At 38.6% G+C, this 16364-nt stretch overlaps 1 protein-coding gene across 2 annotated transcripts in view; it reads right to left on the bottom strand.

Annotated features, from left to right (window-relative positions):
* Positions 1-16364, bottom strand: part of SACM1L (SAC1 like phosphatidylinositide phosphatase) — a 60545-nt gene that overhangs the window by 36149 nt on the left and 8032 nt on the right. The window contains exons 2-4 of one of the 2 annotated variants that reach the window (XM_060110714.1): positions 6080-6177; positions 3314-3388; positions 1643-1770 (exon numbers count right to left, since the gene is read on the bottom strand). In XM_060110714.1, the coding sequence (XP_059966697.1) occupies positions 1643-1770; positions 3314-3388; positions 6080-6177 (301 nt within the window). Of the gene's footprint in view, positions 1-1642; positions 1771-3313; positions 3389-6079; positions 6178-16364 lie in introns of those variants that run through there. The other variant, XM_060110716.1, reaches the window with a different exon arrangement.

Raw genomic sequence — 16364 nt, 5'->3', positions numbered from 1 at the left:
ATTCTACAGCTTTACTTAGTCAATAAGACAATAGTGCTAGGACTGATTTTTTTTAAATGTTTATCATAGGTAAGATACATATTTTAGAATAATAAGCTTTCTTTTAAAAAACTTTTTGTAATCTTGGGAATAAAAATACAACTTAAAATTTTTAAAAAGCAAATACTATAAATAAAGTACATTTAGAAAACAAGTACTCAATAGACGTAAATCTCTAAACATAATGTTGACTTAAAAAAAGTAATTTTCAAAAACTAGAAGAGGGTTAATGCCATTCATGTAAGTTTTAAAAAATACTGCAAGCAAAAACAGATATTGTTTGAATATGAATACAGGCAGTCTTCACTTTGCGTGATAGGGTGGGACTATAAAAATGACCATGTTATCTTAATCTTAATAATCTTAAACTATCTTAATAATCAATAGGAAAGTTAAGATCATTCCGTGACTTAAAGTTTTTTTAATCAACACATTAAAAACTCTCCTACTCTAAGTTATAAATGTATAGGGAAATGAAAAAATAGTAAAACGTTATTCAGTATACTGTAATTTGGAACATTGATAATTAAAAATATTTTACTTCTGGTCAAAATTTATCAAGAGTAGCCTGAACAGTGCTTGCATTCTTCTCCATGTAAATTATGATACCATCTTTTCTACACCCTGATGAACTGTCGTACATCTAAGCCTGAACTAGCTTCTAACACTTAATCCTTCGTACTATTAATATCATGAAATACTTCTGTGAGTTCCTTTAACGTGAAGTTTGTTACCGGCATCACTTGCTCTGGGACACGTTCAACCTTTTCATCACGACCATTAATGTCGATAACGTCACCTTCACTGAGACCTCTGGCTGCGTATCCAGAGTCTCTTATTCCCACCATCAGCTATTTCTTCTATACTCTATTCATGTTCAATTTGAATTTCACTTCTAGAGTTGTCATTTTTTGTTTCATTGCACTTTCATCTTTGGTGAGCTAATTCTTTAGTCAATATATCATGGTAACTGAAATTTAAACTGTGTTGTTGGGAACTGGTGTTAACTAAACTGTGGTAACTGAAATCCATGCATATAGGAACTGTGCAAAAAGAGGACTGTTTGAACATGTACACATGCACACACACTTATATTCCCATGTGGCAAAACTGAAGAAAGCTTTCTCCCTAGGGAAAGAGGGAATGAAACAGGATGAGTGGAACTTCAAAGATAATTTTTTTTTTAAGTAATATATAGGAGCATCCCTTTTATTTTTATTTCTTTTAACATCTTTATTGGAGTATAACTGCTTTACAATGGTGGAAAGATATTTAATATTTTATTTCTTCACAAAAAGGATATGAAGTTAAATCTACGTGTTGACTACATGTGCATTTTCAGTCTGTCCTTTTCTCTTGTATGAAATTTCATATCTAAGAATTGAGTCAGTTAAAAAAAACCCAAGTGCAATAAAATATATGAACAGTTTAAAAAGAAATACATTTTAGGGCTAGGTATGTAGAGTGACCAGCTCTATGCATTGTTTAAATAATCAGGTTTAAAAGAAATCCATCAAACATTCTTTGTGTTCCACCTCCCTTCCCCATCCACCCCATGGGACTTCTTTGGATTTTGCAATTAGTAAGTGCTTCCAGTTCTTACCTGAATATCAGTTAAGTGCAACATTGTCTTCTTATAAGAAAGGACATCAAAATCTATTGCTTTCCAGATTACATGATTGAAAAATTCACCTATTTTTTTCTTTTTGGTAATGACAATTAGGTAATTACCTGCAAAAAAGCACAGCCAAGTACACATAAACAGAAATAAGGCAACTGTAAAGCCAGAAATAGTAGTCCTTATTCTTTAAAGGCAAGTTATGGGAATTCCCTGGCAGTCCAGTGGTTAGGACTCCGTGCTTTCACTGCCGAGGGTGCAAGTTTGATCTCGGGTCAGGGAACTAAGGTCCTGCAAGCCTTGAGGTGCAGCCAAAATAAATAAAAATAAATAATGGCGAGAGCTGTGCTAAATAAAGGACCCATATTTTTTGAAAAGCAATCGTATAATTTATGAATAGAAAGACCAGCATATTATTTAGACAAATTTTTATTGAAAGATCAAATTTTTTCTCAGAAAGATAAAAGTAAAAGCTTTTGGTAACCAGAGCAGTGATCCTAGCAGATGGAAAGTACAGACAGAAAACGTTTCTCTCTCACTCTCCTGTCATCCCCAAAGCATACGGGCCTCTGCTAATGCATTTTCCAACGTGTAGCTTAAAGCATCATAGGTCATAATATCTGGCCACTGCAGATATCTACACCTCCCATGTCCTTCATGTCATTCTAAATGGTAGAGAAATGTGCTGGGGCAGTATAACTAACTGGTTACTGGAACATTCCAAAGATGAGTGGTCAGGAATCAAGAAGCGATCCCAGCACCATGCATTAATACACCAACCCTGATCCTGGCCACCTCCTCCTCCCACAAATAAACCAGGGTAAGCCTTTACCACTAGATTAATTCTTCACATCTGTCCAAGGCTCTAATCACAAGTGCCCTCCCTGAAAGTTTTCCTATGTACATCTCTCTCCTAGAACTTGTCACACTGTTCTGCAGTAATTTACTATTTAAATGCCTCTCTCACTCAACTGTAAGCTACAGGACAAAAGGGACTCGCATCTTTTATAAATAACATCCAGCACAGTGCCTGATACAATAGGAACTTTTCAAAAGTTCAATGAAATAAAATTTAGATTAAAAACCATCACTTTCCTAATAACGCAGAACCATGGAGTTGAAGGTTTAGAATACTCTGGTCCAGGACTTCCCTGGTGGCACAGTGGTGAAGAATCCGCCTGCCAATGCAGAGGACACGGGTTCGAGCCCTGATCGGGGAAGATCCCACGTGCCGTGGAGTAACTAAGCCCGTGTGCCACATCTACTGAGCCTGTGCTCTGGAGCCCACGAGCCCCAACTACTGAAGACCGTGTGCCTAGGGCCCGTGCTCTGCAACAAGAGAAGCCACCGCTATGAGAAGCCTGCGCACCGCAATGAAGAGTAGCCCCCACTCGTCTCAACTAGAGAAAGCATGCGCATAGCAACGAAGACCCAACGCAGCCATAAATAAATAAATAAATAAATTCACACACTAAAAATAGAACCTCAGGCTTACAAATTTAACCACTTGCTATTTGGGGTATATTACTTTTAGAAATTAATGACAAACACCTACAGATTTATTGCCTAAAGCAAGATATAAAGTGTGCCTTCATCTTATACTCTAATAGCGTCGATTTAATTACCTTCTTGTCCATCTTAGCTCATTTTTCTTACCTGCCACCAGATGAATTGTGCCCAGTATACCAAATATTGGTCTTGTGACAGCTGAAGGAGGAATATCTTTCTTGACTTTAAAGAAGAAAGTAAAGAAAAATGACTTAGAAAAAGCTCACCAACTGAAAGAGAAATGTAGTTTCATTTCAATGGTTACTTCAATATGCACGCTTTGTTCTAAGAAAACAACATTCCTTCATTAGCGTTAGACCTCCAGTTAGGCAGAATATAAAGATGTCCATGTTACATATAAAGGTCTCTGCCTGTCTAGAATATGGTGCCAAAAGTAACACGCTTCAGCAACCTCACTACATAAATTAAGGGTTATTTTCCAATGCCAATTTTCAGCCAAATTTATTCAACCTCTTGTCAGAAACCAAATCTTTACCCCTTTAAGAGAATTAGAAAGTAAATGGAAGTTGAAACAAGATTTTAATCTCAACATGCAACAAATGGAATGCAAAAAAAGGACTCGCCTAATTCCCTAATAAGAATGTGAGACATGGAGGCCAAGATCCAAGAGGGGAGGAGGAAGGAAAAGCCTCCTGTTCATGTCTAAAAGAAACTGATACAGGTATCCAGGGAGGCAATACCATCAGCTGCGATTTTATCAATAATGCCGTTATTAATAAAGACTACCTTACATTACAAGGTTCATTTCACAACTGTTAAACTTTAAGCCAATGTGTTTCACAAAACATATTTTGTAGAACTCTAGTTGAGGGAATAATGCCCAAAAAGAGGGGAGGTAGGGTCTCCCAGTCAAATAAACTTACTTTGCTACATCCATACTAACTCTACTCCTGCCAGAGTCACAACGCACAGTAGGAAATTAAAGGCTCTGAGAAGGCCTACAGTAAACGAAAGCTGTTCCACTGTTTAATTCAAAGTTTTCCAAACCTATGTGGCTATACAATTTTTCTTTCAGTCACAGTTTAATTATCAGCCTGGGTCCCATTCTGAAACACTGCTGTAAACTCCAGTCCTGTTTCTTAAAGGCAGTCCTGTTTATCTGAATAAACTAATTGTGAATAAGGTCTAAAATTCACTTGTTTCTCTCAATAATTCAATTCACTTAGCAATGCTATGCCATAATTAATTACCATGAAAAATGGAAATACCAGTGCAGTTAAAAGCTCAGAGAAGATTCTGAATATACTGAGATCATTGATAAACATAAATGTACTACTGATACAGCTGTAAGTTACATTAACTGGAGTGTAATATCAATAACATTATGATAATTCCTAAGACTATGTTGGTTTTTCGGGGAAGAAAAAAAATTCCTCTTTCAGTGGCAATGGTTTGTATTCCCAATGATGGTAAAAGGAAACTGCCAGAGAAACTGTGATCGACAGCCCCTCATCATCACTAGCTTCAGGTCAAAAGTATCTCTTCATGTGTCTACCAACGACTGTTTGGTTATCATTTTTACATCCAAACTATTCAAAACCTTTAGCTTTGTCCACTCAAATGGGTCTGCATTCTCTACTTACAAATAAAATGTCACTGAAAGGACAAAAAATAATTGAAAATACATCCATACTAAAGCTTTTATAAGACACTAGGTGGTTGGGAATTCTCTGGTGGTCCAGTGGTTAGGACTCCGAGCTTCCACTGCCGGAGGCACGGGATGGATCCCTGGTTGGGGGACTAAGGTCCTCGTGGCAAGGCCCACCACCCCCAGCCCGCACCCCCCCCCAACCCAAAAATAAAAAAGACACCGGGTTGTATCAATATGTTATAAAGTAGTGGGACTAAACTTCAGACATACACTAAGCATGGTTAAAATCAGTCAGCTATTCTGAGAGAGCAGTCACGAAGCAACAGTCACAGGAAATGCCAAATTATCAAACTAAAACAGCTCTTACTTTATTTGGTCAAAGGAAAAGCTTACCAGAAAAAGCAGACAACCAAGGAAATGGAGATTCATAGTCCTACCTTTCTTACACTTTAGTATCCTATGCAAAATATTTTCATGTTTCACTTAATCTGTTCAAAGGATATTTACCATTTACCGAATGCCTACTCTATGGTTACTCAAATACTGCCCTTCAGAAAAAAATTAATACAGAACACTATCTAGAGGTAAATTTTTAAACAAATGGAATATGAAATTCTAAATGTGATATCACATGATACTTTAATTCGTCACCAAAATTACTTCACATTAATCTAGTCAGAAATCAGTGTTCCACACAATTGAAAAACAAGTTGCTTTTCATACCCCAGAGAAGCAAAGCTAAATTATAACTGGATTGATAGATAAGATAGATAGATAAAGCTTAGGAAAATCATTCTGCCTAAAACACAAGTTTTACCCAGTGATGTATATATTATTTTTCATTTATTAAATTATCCTCATTGTCATGAATGTTTTCAAAACAAATCAGCTGTTAACATTCCACACACTTACTGCTAAAACAACTTTCTCACACTCAAATAATTCAAATTTTACAGCTAGAAAGGAACCTAACACATCAACAAAACCAAATCCTGTTACGGTATTGATAAGGGAACAAATAAAGAACGTTTTTAAATCCTTATGAATAGTAAAATGCTACCTAAAAATTTCAAGATCATTTCTCCTTTTCATGAAAAGGAAAAAGTATAAAATTAATGCATAAAAATCAAATGAGGTAGCAAGAATTAAAATTTTCTAAGAAGACACTCAGATATCCACACTCACATGGATCTCATTAATTTAACTATTGCAACTTAAGTGTAAAATCTTTCTAGACACTTCTAAATCTGGCCATGAAATACCTGAGAGCGTAACTTCTGTGGACACACGGTCGATGATAAGTACATCATCTGCTCCATCATCACAAGCTTCCACATAAAATTTTTCAGGTGTGATATGCCTAAGAAGAAATTTAAAACCAGAAATAACGAAGTGAAATGAAGACTTCCAAAAAAAACTATTATAACAATTTAACAGTGTTTAAATTTGACATCATTGGGCTTCCCTGGTGGCGCAGTGGTTGAGAGTCCGCCTGCCGATGCAGAGGCAGGGGACACGGGTTCGTGCCCCAATCCGGGAGGATCCCACATGCCGCGGAGCGGCTGGGCCCGTGAGCCATGGCCGCTGAGCCTGCGCGTCCGGAGCCTGTGCTCCGCAGTGGGAGAGGCCACAACAGTGAGGGGCCCGCGTACCACACACACACACAAAAATTGATATCATTTTCCCAGCTTCTGAATAAAGCTATTATGCTGTCCTTATGTGTTCACTGCAACTCTTTTCACCTATTATGCTGTCCTTATGTGTTCACTGCAACTCTTTTCACCTAATTTAATGCTGATAAGGTTTTAATTTGCTGTAAAACTACCACTCTGACTTACATAAGAAAATCATACTAAAATCTAATTTATACTCAACATGGTGCAGGAGGCAATGTAGCACAGTAGTCAGGAGCACATTCTATGGAACCAGACTGACTGTGCTGTGTGAATTTGGGCACGTTACTCCTCCCCTGTGTTCCTCAGTTCCCTTATCCACAAAATAAGGATAATACCAGACTCATTAAATTGCATTGTTGTGAGGATAAAATGAGATAATCTTTGATAAGCACTTAGAACACGTGACACATAGTAACCCAGATTTAAATATTAGCTAAAAACACTAAGAAACACATTTCCAGGAAATTGTTTAAAATAAACTACTTTAACATTTTTGTATTTTGTTTGAATGCCACTGATGTGTTCTGGAAAAAAAAAACCTCATCCTGCAAAGTAAAAAATAAAGGGGGTAAAATTAGGGTCGGGACAGAGTACTCAGAATTTTTGCAACTTTGTAACCTGAGTCCAACAAAAATTAACAGTTGGCTCCTCAGGAGGTAACATGGGTAACTCCAGGCAAGCAATTCAGCATGGCTGGGGACTGCCTCAGGAAATAACAATCAACAAAAACTAAATAAAGTTAAAATAAAGGTTTGCAGGCACTAAAACAATGGAGACTGAGGCTGTTGTTAAGGTGGGCACAGGAGTAAATACAGGTATCTGCCGGGGATTGGTTCCAGATACCAAAATCTGTGGATGCTCAAGTCCCTCATATTAAATGGTGCAGTACAGTCAGCCCTCTGCAACCGTGGATTCAACCAAGTTGGAACCTGCAGGTACGGAACCCGCAGGTACGGAGGGCCTCCAGGAGCTGATCAGAGTTGGGGCAAGAACTAGCTTGTTTGTTTTTCCAGGGACTAATCTCTGCTGTTCTTAAACCACACTGGAAAGAACATCTGTCTGTGCAGCAGCCAATCTGAGGGCTTTTCCCTTTCCTTTTAAATTCTACTCCCTCTATTCTACTCCTCTTGCCAATGAAAAATCTTATATAAACCCACACACCATCACTGACATCACTTCTTACTTACTGACCATGTAGAAGCTTTTTGGTGTTATAGAAACAAGTGCTGTAGCAGAACAAACTGTACTGACCATTTTTGACTATAAGTTTTTGAGGAATAATCAACACTTAATTATCCAAATATAACTTACATCCTTTTATGGTTCATCTATAACTAACTTCTTAATATTTCTTCCATGGGGTGGGAGTGGGGTATGCCAAGGAAATGAAAGTCAATTTTAATACAAAATAAGAAATGCAACAAAGGAAACAAATCTGCTTCAAATATGGCAGTCTTCAATTCAAACTAAATATATGTTCCTTTTTATTCCTGAATAGTAGTCCACTGTATGGATATATCACAATTTGTTTATTCAGTCACTTGCTGATGGACATTTGTGCCGTTTCCCGTTTAGGATATTATGAATAAGGCTTCTATGAACATTCCAGCACAAGTCTTAAGGCAGACACATGCATCATTTCTCTTGGATGACTACTTAGAAGTAGAATGGCTGGGTCATATGGTAGTTGTATGTTTAACTTGCACAGAGAAGGGAAAACGGGAGTGATTACAGACACAAGGAAACTTTTAGGGGTAATGACTGTATTCATTTGATACTGGTGATGGTTTCACAGGTGTAAAATATATCAAAATGTATCAAAGTGCATGCAATAAATATGTGCAGTTTATTGTATGTCAACTATGCTTCAATAAACCTATAAAAAGAAAAGCAAAGTGAGAGGTCCTGAAACAAACTAAAGGAAGTATAAAAAAACTTCCAGACAATCTAGTCATAGGATAGTTACCTCTAGTCTCAAATCATTAAAAAAAAAAAAAAAATCCAACACATCAGTCCATATCTGCAGAAGATGTTTTGTGCAAGGTTAAGTTGCACTCCAGGAGTAAGTCTATAAATTTATTGAAAAGCTACCATGTGCTAATAAGCATTACACAAGCACTAGGGACAAGGAGGTAGGTGATAAATAAAAAAACAAGTAACAAATAGAAACAAAAATTTTAAACAAAAAGTAGACCTGAAAAAACAAGACTTCTTTATAAAAGCCTTTGGAAAAAATTCTTTCTCTAAATCAGAGGGCATTTTATAAGCCTCACTCTTTAGAATCCCTCCACACCCTAACAACCCCCAATCTTTTAAATGCTGTTTAAATGCCTGTGCATCAGATGTCCCACTGCATTTCCAGGTCTTAAACAGGCTCAGGATCTGAAAGAGTCATGTGAAATGCTTTCCTATAATGGAAAATGCTTTCCTACAATGAAGATTTCAATCATGAGAAGGATGTGACAAGTTGTTGGTAGTTCTTGAGAGGTTGAGGTCACGTGCAGGGACAGGAGAGTGGCCTCAGGCTGACAGCCAGCAAGAAAACAGGGACCTCAGTCCAACAACCACAAGAAAATGGATTTGGTCAACACCCTGAATGAGCTGGATTCTTCCTCAGAGCCTCCACTATGAAACATTTGATTTTAGCCCAGTGAGACTCATATTGGACTTCTGACCGACAGTAACTAAGAGATAATACATTTGTATTGTTTAAAGTTTCTAAGCTTATGGTAATTTGGTACAGCAGCAATAGAAAACTACTACAGTGATCAAATCCCTCCTGGAATGAAATAACCTCCACATTAACTCCTGGCCAAAACACAAAAACACTTTATCTTCCTGGAACAAAGCAAAGAGATGTTTCCTTCAATTGAGTTTGATACCTAGTGTGTTAGTTTCTAAGTGCTAAAACATTTTAAAAACCATTTTTAATGGAATATCTTTAATTTATATTTTATTAAACCAAGGTTTTTTCCTTACGTCTTAACCTAAGTATAAGTAACAATGTTTTCTTGACTGACTAGGATCTTGAACACATCGATTTCTGGGCCATCCTACCAAAAGATGATTCCTTCAAATTCTAGTAACACAGTATGGTGAAAAAATTACAGGTTTTAAGCTCTTACAAACCTGGTTTGAATTCCAACTCCATGCTTACTGTCATGAGTCCCTGAACAAACCACTGAACTTCCCAGCTCAGCTTTCTCTCTATTAAAAAGTGGTAAGTGGGGCTTCCCTGGTGGCGCAGTGGTTGAGAGTCCGCCTGCCGATGCAGGGGACACGGGTTCGTGCCCCGGTCCGGGAAGATCCCACATGCCGCAGAGCGGCTGGGCCCGTGAGCCATGGCCGCTGAGCCTGCGCGTCCGGAGCCTGTGCTCCGCAACGGGGAGAGGCCACAACAGTGAGAGGCCCGCGTACCGCAAAAAAAAAAAAAAAAAAAAAAAAAGTGGTAAGTGATCGGTGAGGGTAAATGAGAGAATATGCGTGACATGCCTGGCACTAAGAAGAGACTCCACGAAATGGTGGCATTATTATTTTTACTAAGTGACCTCAGACCACTGAGTTTTAGTTTTGTTTCTCTTCTGCTGTCTCAGTCTCTTGACAAAGCCATCACCACTGCTCCTACTCAGCTGCTTTAGTTTTACATTTGAGACAAAGGCTGATGAATGCTACACAGTTCTGACCACGAGTGAAGTCCCTGGGTTTTATTATATCCATCTTCTTCATATTGCTCAGGGCCCTAAGCTCTTCTAAATTCACAGCTGTATTTGGGGGGGAAAAGCTAGCACAGTTTACTTCACACAAATGGTGTTACTTCTTTAATAACTAATGTTATTCTTAATATAAGAGATGATTATCAACATACAATCTCAGAAATCAAATTCCTCCACTTTTTCAATATAATGGACAAAAACACAAAGCTTGCATCTAAATAAACAGCCAGTAAAGAAATGCATACTGTGTTCCCTCAATAGCTCCACCATCTTATACTTTGACTTCTTTTATCTATGTACAGTAGTCCCTCCTTATCCGTGGGTTCCACAAGGGTGGATTCAACCAACAGTGGATTGAAAATATTCAAGAAAAAAAAATTCCAGAAAGTTCCAAAAAAGCAAAACTAGAATTTGCTGAACACCAGCAACTATTTGCATAACATTTACATTGTATTTACAACTATTTACATAGCATTTACATTGTATTAGGTATTACAGAGATTATTTCAAGTATACAGGAGGATGTACATAGGTTATATGTAAATACTACGCCACTTATATACGGAAGTTGAGCATCTTTGAATTTTGGTAACTGACGAGGGCCCTAGAACCAATGTATTTAAGCTTCTCACCTGCAAAACTTCTACCATAAAAATAAATTATTTGAATGAAGTCAATGAATTTAAAAAAATCATACAAGTTTTGGTGTGTTACCTAACAGAAACCTTTTAGTCAGTGAAATTTATTATAAAATCAAATATTTATAAGAGCAGAAAAATCTCCTATTAAAATTTTAATATGTATAATTATGTAAAATATATATAAAAATAAATATATTTTAAAATATACATGGAACAAAAAGTATCCCTAATATAAGCAATTAAAATTTTTTTCCCAACTTGACATTTAAATTTAAAACTGATCTGGAAGGGTGTGGAACACTGAAAAAATATATACATTTTGGGGACTTCCCTGATGGCGCAGTGGTTAAGCATACACCTGCCAATGCAGGGGACACGGGTTCGAGCCCTGGTCTGGGAAGATCCCACATGCCACGGAGCAACTAAGCCCATGAGCCACAACGACTGAGCCTGCACGCCTAGAGCCCGTGCTCCACGACGAGAAGCCACCACAATGAGAAGCCCACGCACCACAACGAAGAGTAGCCCCTGCCCGCCACAACTAGAGTAAGCCCACACACTGCAATGAAGACCCAATGCAGCTGCAAATAAATAAGCTTATTAAAAAATATAGGGCTTCCCTGGTGGCGCAGTGGTTGAGAGTCCGCCTGCCGATGCAGGGGACATGGGTTCGTGCCCAGGTCTGGGAAGATCCCACATGCCGTGGAGCGGCTGGGTCCGTGAGCCATGGCCGCCGGGCCTGTGCGTCCGGAGCCTGTGCTCCGCAACGGGAGAAGCCCACGTACCACAAAAAAAATATATACATCTTGGATTAAGACTTTAAATCATATACAAAAAATATACAGCCACAGAAATGGGCCTTTACTAATTGTTACATTCCTAATAATGAGTCAAAGTTAATAACCTCACCATGTGTTTAAAATCCTTAAAATTACATAGTTAGAAATGAAAATTTCTTTTATATGAAGGTGAAATATACTATATATAACACTTCCAGTCTGGCTAGGTACATGAGAAGATCAACAAATTAGCTTTTTAATCGAAGTAGAATGAAATGAATTTCCAAGAGTGAAAACCCTCCAGAGAAAAGGCCTTGATATTCTTTCAGAAAATGGAATCTGGGTAGTACCAAGAGGTGGGTGCAGGCTGTAGGGCAGATACTAGTCATTCAAATACAGGTCTGGAAGAAGAAAAGTGCTTGGAAATGGGCTAATTAAGTTACTTCAGAATCTAACTGCCTATGGGGTGAGAGCCAACAAAGTAAGCAGATTCCAGCTGTAGAGTGCTGAAAAGCCTCAAGAACTAAGGACTTGGGTAGGGGATGAGATGGGGCAGTGAGATTAACTGCGGGGTTGGGGGTAAGAATAAGGTGGTTCAAAGTCTGTGTAAGGAACAATCAGATCCCTACCCAAACCTAGAGTCCAGGTACCTCCCTGACCATACGATTTAATGCTTAGAGCAGTTCAACAAGAAAAGCCCTGAACTCCAGAAACCAGGCACAGCTGAGGACCACAGTGAGTCAAGTAAAGTCTGGAGACCCAGAGAAGGTCTGCTTACAGATTGGGAAAATCATCCACCCTCTTCCTCTGCCAGGTTCCCAGAATGCTAGCAGCCAAGCATCCCACTTCCCCCAACTTCCGAAGGAGCTATGAATACTGTCTCTGAAGAAACTTACAGGCCCAAAAGAAAAGACCTGCAAATGCTGACATTTAGGGCACCTCCCCCAAAGAAACAGTTGAGTTCCTGCACAATCACTCTAGTGAAGGCCACCAATTGACAAATCCTGACCCACAAACAGACCCTTCCAATCAATTTTTTAGTGCCTCATTCTTTTTTTTTTTTTTTTTTTTTGCGGTATGCGGGCCTCTCACTGTTGTGGCCTCTCCCGTTGCGGAGCACAGGCTCCGGACGCGCAGGCTCAGCGGCCATGGCTCACGGGCCCAGCCGCTCCGCGGCACACGGGATCCTCCCAGACCGGGGCACGAACCCGTATCCCCTGCATCGGCAGGCGGACTCTCAACCACTTGCGCCACCAGGGAGGCCCTAGTGCCTCATTCTTAAACATGAAATGACAACCAAGGATCACCAGATATTTGAGATAAGCTTCCATCACAGAAGACACAGAACAAAACAAAGAGAAAAATAACTCTGGGTAAACAAACTATGTTGAGAAGAGAATAAAACTTTAAAACACATTTATAACTGGTAGCCTGAGAGAGAAGACATTGCATTCATGAAACAAAAATAGCAAGAAGAAGGAGGGGGAGGGGGAGGAGGAGATTCAGCAAGCAAGAATATGTTTTTGGACTGACGGCAGAAATAATAATTTGAATATTCAGTAGAAGGACTGGAAAATAAACTGAAGAACTCTCCTTGAGAACAGAATAAAAAGATAAGAGCTGTAAAACAGAAAAGCATAGGAAGGAAGCAAAGGGGAGATGGAAAGAGACAGGAGGGGGAAAGAAGACAGGAAGAAAGAGAGGGGCACAATCCAGGAGGTTCAACATCCACTTAGCAGGAATTCCAGGAGAGTACACAAGAAAAAAATGTATCAAAGAAATAGTGCAAAAACAAAGAAGAAACCTCAAGCCAAAGGACAAGTTTCCAGATGTAAAAGGCCCACCAAATATATGAAACACACACACACACACACACACACACACACACACACACACACACACAGAGGCACATTAAGCGTAAAACTCAAAATACCATACAGATACAATCCTAAAGTTTCCAGAAAAAAAAAAAAACTAAGAGAAAGAAGCGCTGAAATATTCAACAGCCACACTATTGGATTATTCAACAGCAACACATTGGACTATTCAACAGCAAGGTCTTTAAAATTCTGAAGGATAATAATTTCTGAGAATTCTATACTTAGCCACACTAACAAATAAATGTGAGGATAGAATAAAAGCATTTTCAGATGTGCAATATCTCAAAAGATACTTCTCTTTCACTCTTTCTTGGAAAGAAGGAAAAGTTGTTTCATCGACATGGAGTAAATCAAGAGTTAGACTTGGAATCCAAAACAGGAGAGAGGGGAAAGAAATTCTCATGATGATGGTAAAGGGAGGTTCCAGGACAATGCAACAGGCCTAAAGAACAGCCAGTCCAGATTAAAGCAGAGGGGATAGGGCTCCTGGAGGTAAGCCTCACAGAAGAAGATGAATTGACAGTTACCGTCAGCAGAGGAGTTTCACTGCTGTCCCAGTGACTGAAGATTAATTAGCAACACGTACATTAGAGAAAAGTCAAGTAAACTTTTTAATTCAAAGAAAAACAAAGCATTTTTATAAGGAAATATAATTATATTACATTACTGACTTCCTCTGAGTCATACCTACACAATCATAATAATGTGAACACTGAATATCTTAATATAACCACACTGAGAGGAGAGGAAAGGAAGAGAGGTATAAAAGCTAAATTCTCATCTTCTGAAGTAAAAAGTCATCATATGACTGAAACTGAAAAACAAATCAGGAAATAGCAGTATAAGCATGTTGTTTAGAAGTGTGAAGCAAAATACCAGAGGAAACTGCTTAAAAACATGAAAATACTGGGACTTCCCTGATGATCCAGTGGGTAAGACTCCATGCTCCCAATGCAGGGGGCCCGGGTTCAATCACTTGTCGGGGAACTAGATCCCGCATGCTGCAACTAAGAGTTCACATGCCACAACGAAGAGTTCACATGCCACAACTAAGAGTTTGCATGCCGCAACTAAGACCCAGCACAACCTAAATAAATAAACATTTAAAAAAATGAAAGTATTGATAGATGTCTCTGGGACAGTGGGAGTTGAGTTGGGAGTGCTGAAAAGCGCTCTTTTATTACATAAGCTTTGTGTTACTTAGTTTTAAACCACATACTCGTATTAGATTATAATAAAAATTAAGCTTAAAAAGATGTTAAACGGACAAAAACAAAAATAAGAGTAATTGTGGATCAAGGTAAAGAGTTCTATCTAGCCTAAGGGCTCTGGGACCTTTGCTGGATCTTATCTCTCAGAGAGATGTTGCTAAAATCTAAGTTGCGGGTGCTGCCACCAGGCTGCTCTGATAAATGTTATTGAAAATGGCTTAAGAATCGGAGCAAGAATTGGAGATATGAACAGCGATTGCCAGCTAATCAACATTTCTAAGAAGAGTAATTACAAGTAATCGCTCTAATTAATCCATCTAATAACAGCAAGTGTCATCCCAACTCAGTTTTCTACATATGCCTTTGCTGCCTTCCTCTTCTCCTTTCCCTCCTTCCATTTCCCACCACTGTTTAATTGGCCTTAATACTGATCTGAAGTGTGTTTTATGCAATAAATTTTATTCTGTAAGTTTTATGCTCCCAGGTTTCATTTCAAAAGCTCATGAAATTAACTTTAACTCTCTAGCACTTAGAGTCAGAAACACTTGAGTAAACATTCAGGGTATAATTTTTGCTGGGGTTATGGTTTTATTGTTATTTTTGTTTTTAAATCTTCACCAGGGACTTCCCTGGTGGCGCAGTGGTTAAGAATCCGCCTGCCAATGCAGGGGACATGGGTTCGACCCCTGGTCTGGGAAGACCCCACATGCAGCAGAGCAACTAAGCCCATGCACCACAACTACTGAGCCTGCGTGCCACAACTACTGAAGCCCGTGCGGCTACAGCCCAAGCTCTGCAACAAGAGAAGCCACCACAATGAGAAGCCCGCGCACCACAACGAAGAGTAGACCTCACTCGCCTTAACTAGAGAAAGCCTGCACGCAGCAATGAAGACCCAACAACAATGAAGACCCAACAACAAAGACCCAATGCAGCCATAAATAAACAAACAAACAAATAAATAAATATATTTTAAAAAAATCTTCACCAAACAGGCTACCAAGCCTCTGCAGACAAGGACTCTAAGCTTATCCATTACCATTGGTATTCTCACACAAGACAGTAAAAGCTCAATCAATTTTCTTAGAGAATAGAACATAATTAGTCAGAAAACACATACATTAAGTTGTTTTTTCTATATGGCCCTTAACTAATGTTTTCTTTGGCTCAGTGACAGAATAAACGGAATTTTAAAAATTGTTTCTTTTCTCTTAGCTAAGGAAAGATCATGAGAGGTCAAATTTTAACTGGATTTGAAGTTATACTGTAACTTATAAGAAGAGTAAGAGGAAGCAGGGTGTTCTCTAAATAGAAAGTCTACGAAGTATCACTAACACCAAGTTCTGCCTGGAGTTTTTCCAAAATTAACCAGTCAACAGGCTCTGCTAAGTTCTCAATGTTAAAAGTACATGGAAACCAAGACAGAAGACTCAATGATGAACAAATATCTAGGCAAAATCCTCTCCCTGTTGCAAAAAGAATGGCCCTCAACTGGTGTGATGTTTCTTATTTCAGTAAAACTCTCTCACATTACTTATTTATGAAATAGATCTTAGAAGTTAAAGAAATTCCCTCCAAGAAGATTATCTGGTCATTAACTATGCTGTTGATATCAAACCTCTAAAGTTCAAAGTAATACTGTATACT

The sequence above is a fragment of the Mesoplodon densirostris genome, chromosome 10 (genome assembly GCF_025265405.1).
Source record: "Mesoplodon densirostris isolate mMesDen1 chromosome 10, mMesDen1 primary haplotype, whole genome shotgun sequence".
In the NCBI taxonomy this organism is placed as follows: Eukaryota; Metazoa; Chordata; class Mammalia; order Artiodactyla; family Ziphiidae; genus Mesoplodon; species Mesoplodon densirostris.
This window is presented reverse-complemented; position numbering and strand designations above follow the sequence as displayed.